The 5,051-nt window shown below is 40.0% G+C and overlaps 1 protein-coding gene across 1 annotated transcript; it reads right to left on the reverse strand.

Moving 5' to 3' along the window:
* Positions 1-3,010: 3,010 nt before the first annotated feature.
* On the reverse strand, positions 3,011-4,374 carry LOC149836617 (uncharacterized). The gene is made up of 3 exons (XM_090006957.1): positions 4,060-4,374; positions 3,351-3,948; positions 3,011-3,045 (listed from the first exon to the last, which is right to left on the reverse strand). Exons 1-3 carry the CDS (start codon positions 4,372-4,374, stop codon positions 3,011-3,013), a joined length of 948 nt encoding a protein of 315 aa, XP_089863083.1.
* Positions 4,375-5,051: the final 677 nt, after the last annotated feature.

Genomic DNA, 5,051 nt, shown 5'->3' on the forward strand with positions numbered 1-5,051 from the left:
GATTATCCGGATGATGGATTGGAACATTCAAATTCAAATCTTAGATTTGAATTTGAATTGTATAACAGATTTACCTTAGCCGAACTTTCCATTTTAACAGCCCCCCTCAAGTTGGTAATCCTGGATCAGCTATTGCCAACTTGACCTGTAACTTCTCAAACACATCACGTCCAACTGACTTAGTGAATAAATCGGCTACTTGTTCTGACGAGAGAATAAAGCATGTTTTGATTTCTCCATTTTGTATTTTATCCTGTATAGTGTGGCAATCGATCTCGATGTGTTTGGTTCTCTCATGAAAAACTGGGTTAGCAGCAATATGTAATGTTGCCTGGTTGTCGCAGTACAAATTCATGGGTTGGTTATGTTGAATTCCCAGGTCCTTCAAAAGACTCTTAACCCAAGTAAGCTCACAGCTTGCGAGCGCCATAGATCTGTACTCTGCTTCAGCAGATGATCTGGATATCGTACGTTGCTTTTTGCTCTTCCAACTTATCGGACTGTTTCCAATCATAACACAATACCCGGTGGTAGATCGCCTAGTCATTGGGCAGGATGCCCAGTCTGAGTCACAGAATCCATTGATCTGAATCGAACAATTGGAAGACATGAGAATTCCTCGTCCTATGGTGCCTTTCACATATCTGAGCAGCTTGTTCATAGCTTTCTGATGTGTAGTTCGTGGTTGGTGCATAAATTGGCTCAGAATTTGGACCGCATGTACTAGGTCGGGCCTTGTGATAGTGAGGTATATGAGCTTACCTACTATTTTCCGATAGTGGGTTGGATCTTTGAGTAGCTCTCCATGTTCATTGTCCAACTTCAGATTTTGTTCCATAGGGATGTGAGAGGGTTTCACTCCAAAGTAGCGAGCCTCCTACAATATTTCAAGGCAATATTTTCTTTGGGATAAAAAGATCCCACTTTGTGATCGTGCTACTTCAATTCCTAGGAAATACTTTAGTTTCCCCAGATCTTTTAACTGGAACTTATCGTTAATGATAGTTTTCAATGACGTCATTCCTTCATAGTCATCTCCAGCGATGATTATGTCATCTACGTAAATGATGAGAAATATTTTTCCTTTGTCACTTGTTTTTGAAAATAAGGAATAATCTGCCTTGGATTGCACAAAACCCATGAATTTGAGTTGATCCGTCAGTTTGGCAAACCAATTACGATAAGATTGCTTTAAATCGTATATGGATTTGTTGAGTCGGCATATCATATTCTTCTTTTTTCGAGAAAAACCAGGAGGAAGTTGCATATATACTTCTTCTTTCAGATCTCCATGCAAAAATGCATTGTTGATGTCAATTTGGAATAAATGCCAGTTGTAAATTGCTGCCAATGCAAGTATACACCGTATCGTGGTGACTTTTGCGACTGGTGCAAAAGTTTCATTGTAGTCGATTCCCTCAGTCTGTGTGTAGTCCTTTGCCACTAGTCGTGCTTTATATCGTTCGATGGATCCGTCTGACTTGTACTTGATTTTGTAGACCCATTTGCACCCAATGAGTGTTTTTCCTGAAGGCAAATGTGTGAGGGTCCAAGTGTGATTGTCTTCTAATGCTCGTACTTCAACGCTCACTGCTTCCTGCCACTTTGCATCCTGCATGGCTTGAAGAAAGGTTGTTGGCTCTTGATGTTTTACTAAGGCTGCGAGGAAATGCTTGTGAGTTGTGATATAATTGTCATTGTTGAGGTAGTTAATGAGGGGATAACGAGTACCTTTGGATTGTGCAATTCCTTCACTCAAGGCTTCTGAATGGAATGCTGGAAAGATCGAGAAACACTTATAGTCTTTTAAATGCATGGGTATATGCCGAGTCTGCACAGAGCGCCTAGGATGCTCATTGTGAGATGGTGGATCCGGATTTGGTTCTTTGAGCGGTATGGACTGGAGTTAGATGAGATCATGTCTTGATTTAGGATGAGTGTTGTTTGGCTCTGACTCATTTGGTTGATAGTTGGATTGAGCGGATTCAGTGACAGGTGATGATCCTTGAACTTCATCCAAATTGTGATCACCTATGGGAAGGGGTAAGACAGTGCATTCTTCATCATGGGATTTTGGTGTGTTTTGGAAAAAAAAGTTTGCCTCATAAAATCTGACATCACGACTGGTGAAAAGGGTTTGATTTTCAATGTCATAAACCTTGTATGCAGCCTGCCCATACGGATATCCAACAAAAATACCTTTAATGGCACGAGTATCAAACTTGCTTTTCTTATGAATGTTGACAGCGTAGCATAGACATCCAAAAGTTCTGAGATGTACATATTTAGGGTTCTTTTTGTGCAAGATCTCATAAGGAGTTTTGTTCAAAATAGGGTGCAATGGTAGTCTGTTTAAAATGTAGGTTGTCGTTAAAACACTTTCCCCCCAAAATTGAGGAGGTAAGTTTGCTTGGAACATCAAAGCCCTAGCAATGTTGAGTAAATCCTTGTGTTTGCGCTCTACCACTTTGTTTTGTTGGGGTGTGGCGACACAATTGTTTTGACGATCAATGCCTAAGTTATTCAGAAGTTCTTGAATTTCATGGGAAAAAACCTCATATTCATTGTCGCTCCTTATACATTTTACACAAGTTCCATATTGATTTTTCACTAACGCAAAAAAAAAATTAGTAACCCATAAGTTTCAGATTTATGTCTCATAAGGTAAGTCCATGTGCATCTTGAAAAATCATCGACTATAGTGAGCAAATAGTGAGCTCCTGATAAGGAAGCAACGTGGTAACCTCCCCACATATCACAGTAGATTAATTCAAAGATCTCATGAGTGGATATAGAGATCGAATGAAAAGGCAAGCGAGATTGTTTGGCATAATGGCAAATTGCACAGTCATCAAGAATTTTATTGAATTGAAAACGAATATTAAGCAGAGAACTTATTTTTGAGTAAGGAGCATGTCCAAGCCGATTGTGCCAAGTTCGGGAATCGACACCCATGCAAGATGTGGCAGCAACACATGCATTATCCAACACATACAAGCCGTTTGAGAGTCTACCCGTTCCAATCATAGTCATCGAGTGAAGGTCCTGCATATTACAAATGGACTCGTTAAAAGTGACTTTGCAATTGGAATCACGACATAATTTTGGGACGGAAATAAGATTAAAGGAAAATGTGGGGATGTGTAGGACGTCTTTAAGGATAAGATTTAGTTTCAGTGTCACGTCTCCAACATGAGTGACTTGAGAAGTCGTTCCATTGGGAAGGCTCACGGGTGAACATTTTGCTATTTTCGGTAAATTTAGAGCTTCTAAAGAATTGGTTATGTGGTGTGTTGCACCTGTCTCAATAATCCAGGTCAAATTGGTATATGAGGGGGTTTGATCTTTACCTGCGAGGTTTATTTTTGGCTCACCATTGGACTGAGATTCTTTTGTCATGAACTCAGCAAATTTTTGAATGAGTTTGGGAGGAAAATATGGCTTGGATTCCATGCTGGATGCACTAGTAGCATTGGCTTTGATGCGCCGTTGTTGTTCATCAGAAGATCTACTTGGGTATCCTACGAGTTGGTAGCACTTTGCCTTTATATGTCCTACTTTTCCACAGTGATCGCATCTCATTCGACTTTTGTTTCTTCCTCTAATTGAAAACTCTCTTTCTTGATCATGTCTTTGTAAAGCAACCACAGCAATGGATTCTGAACCAACCGGTATAACATTGATTTCCCTTTGTCTTTCTTCTTGAATAATGAGATTGTATGCTTTCGAGACAGTAGGAATTGGGTCCATTAGAAGAATTTGACTCTGTATACCATTGTAACTTTCGTTTAAACCCATCAAGAATTGAATCAACTGATCCCTTTGCTGTAATTCGAAAACAACTCTCATTCCCCCACAGGAACATTGTGGAAGAGTGACGTATGATGCAAGCTCGTCCCACAATCCCTTCAATTTTATGAAGTATGCTGCCACAGACGACTGCATCTGCTTGTAGCTTATAATATACTGTTGAATTTGATATATACGAGCGGCATTAGTCTTATAAAAATGTTGCTTTAGTTCAGATCATACCTCAGTCGCGAATTCTGCATATAGAACTGTAGAAGCCAGATCTTTGTGGAGGGCGTTTAGTATCCACGACTGCACCATATTATCGCATCGCATCCATGACGCAATGAGGGATGGTGGCTCAAATGGCTTCGAAATAGTCCCATCTATGAATCCCAATTTATTCTTTGCAGTGAGCGCCATGGTCATGGCACGACACCAAGTGACGTAGTTGTCGTCGTTCAATGGTTGTGAGACCGGTGTGATGCCCGGACTGTCGGAATGATGTACGTAGAATGGATTGTTCACATCTATATTTGAGATGGTCGTCTCCTTGGCAACGACTTCAGATATCATCTCAGCCATCTTGATTCAGTATGGCTCTGATACCATGTTGAAGTCTAAGAGGATCAATACTGAACCAAGATGATGAAAATGGTGGTTCATCTTACCACCCTGAACCATTCATTTGATATTTATATTTACATTCAGATGACTGTCTACATATGGTATTGTTACATGATTTATTTACATAAGGTAACGTTACAACTACCATATCTTATTCAATGTAGTGAATTCGGATGAAAAGGGAAATAATAGGAAAGGTAGGTCCTGGTTATCTGGATGATGGATTGGAACATTCAAATTCAAATCTTATATTTGAATTTGAATTGTATAACTGATTTACCTTAGCCAAACTTTCCATTTTAACAAACTTTGAATAGGGTCATAGATACTCAAACCCTTATGGTGCCCACCAATTAAAGGCACCCACACACCTGGTGGGAGTTGAACCTGAGATCAAACGGACAACACCTTCTCTGCAAGCCTACTACTACTTGAAATTCACATTTTAAAAGAGAGAAATGGATCTCTAGCCCATTGGGAGTAAGGGCTTGAGATACACTTATCACTAATCCAGGGTTCTTAGCTTCATATTTGTGAACCAAAGGCAATCAAACTCCTCCTAAGTGTCAGCGATTAAGTGGAGGTATTGGGGGCACCCTATCGCATCATCTGAGAGGTGTTGGAGAAAGGGATGA

This window comes from Nuphar pumila, chromosome 5 (assembly GCF_984573655.1).
Source record: "Nuphar pumila chromosome 5, dmNupPumi1.hap1.1, whole genome shotgun sequence".
Taxonomy (NCBI): Eukaryota; Viridiplantae; Streptophyta; class Magnoliopsida; order Nymphaeales; family Nymphaeaceae; genus Nuphar; species Nuphar pumila.

Excerpts from the sequence above, each read along its gene's own strand:
- LOC149836617 (XM_090006957.1), bottom strand. The coding sequence starts at position 4,374 with ATGGCTGAGATGATATCTGAAGTCGTTGCCAAGGAGACGACCATCTCA. Across the intron at positions 3,949-4,059 it reads ACAAAGATCTGGCTTCTACA|CAGATGCAGTCGTCTGTGGC; the intron begins GTTCTATATGCA and ends ATAAGCTACAAG. Across the intron at positions 3,046-3,350 it reads GCCAAAAATAAACCTCGCAG|GACCTTCACTCGATGACTAT; the intron begins GTAAAGATCAAA and ends TGTAATATGCAG.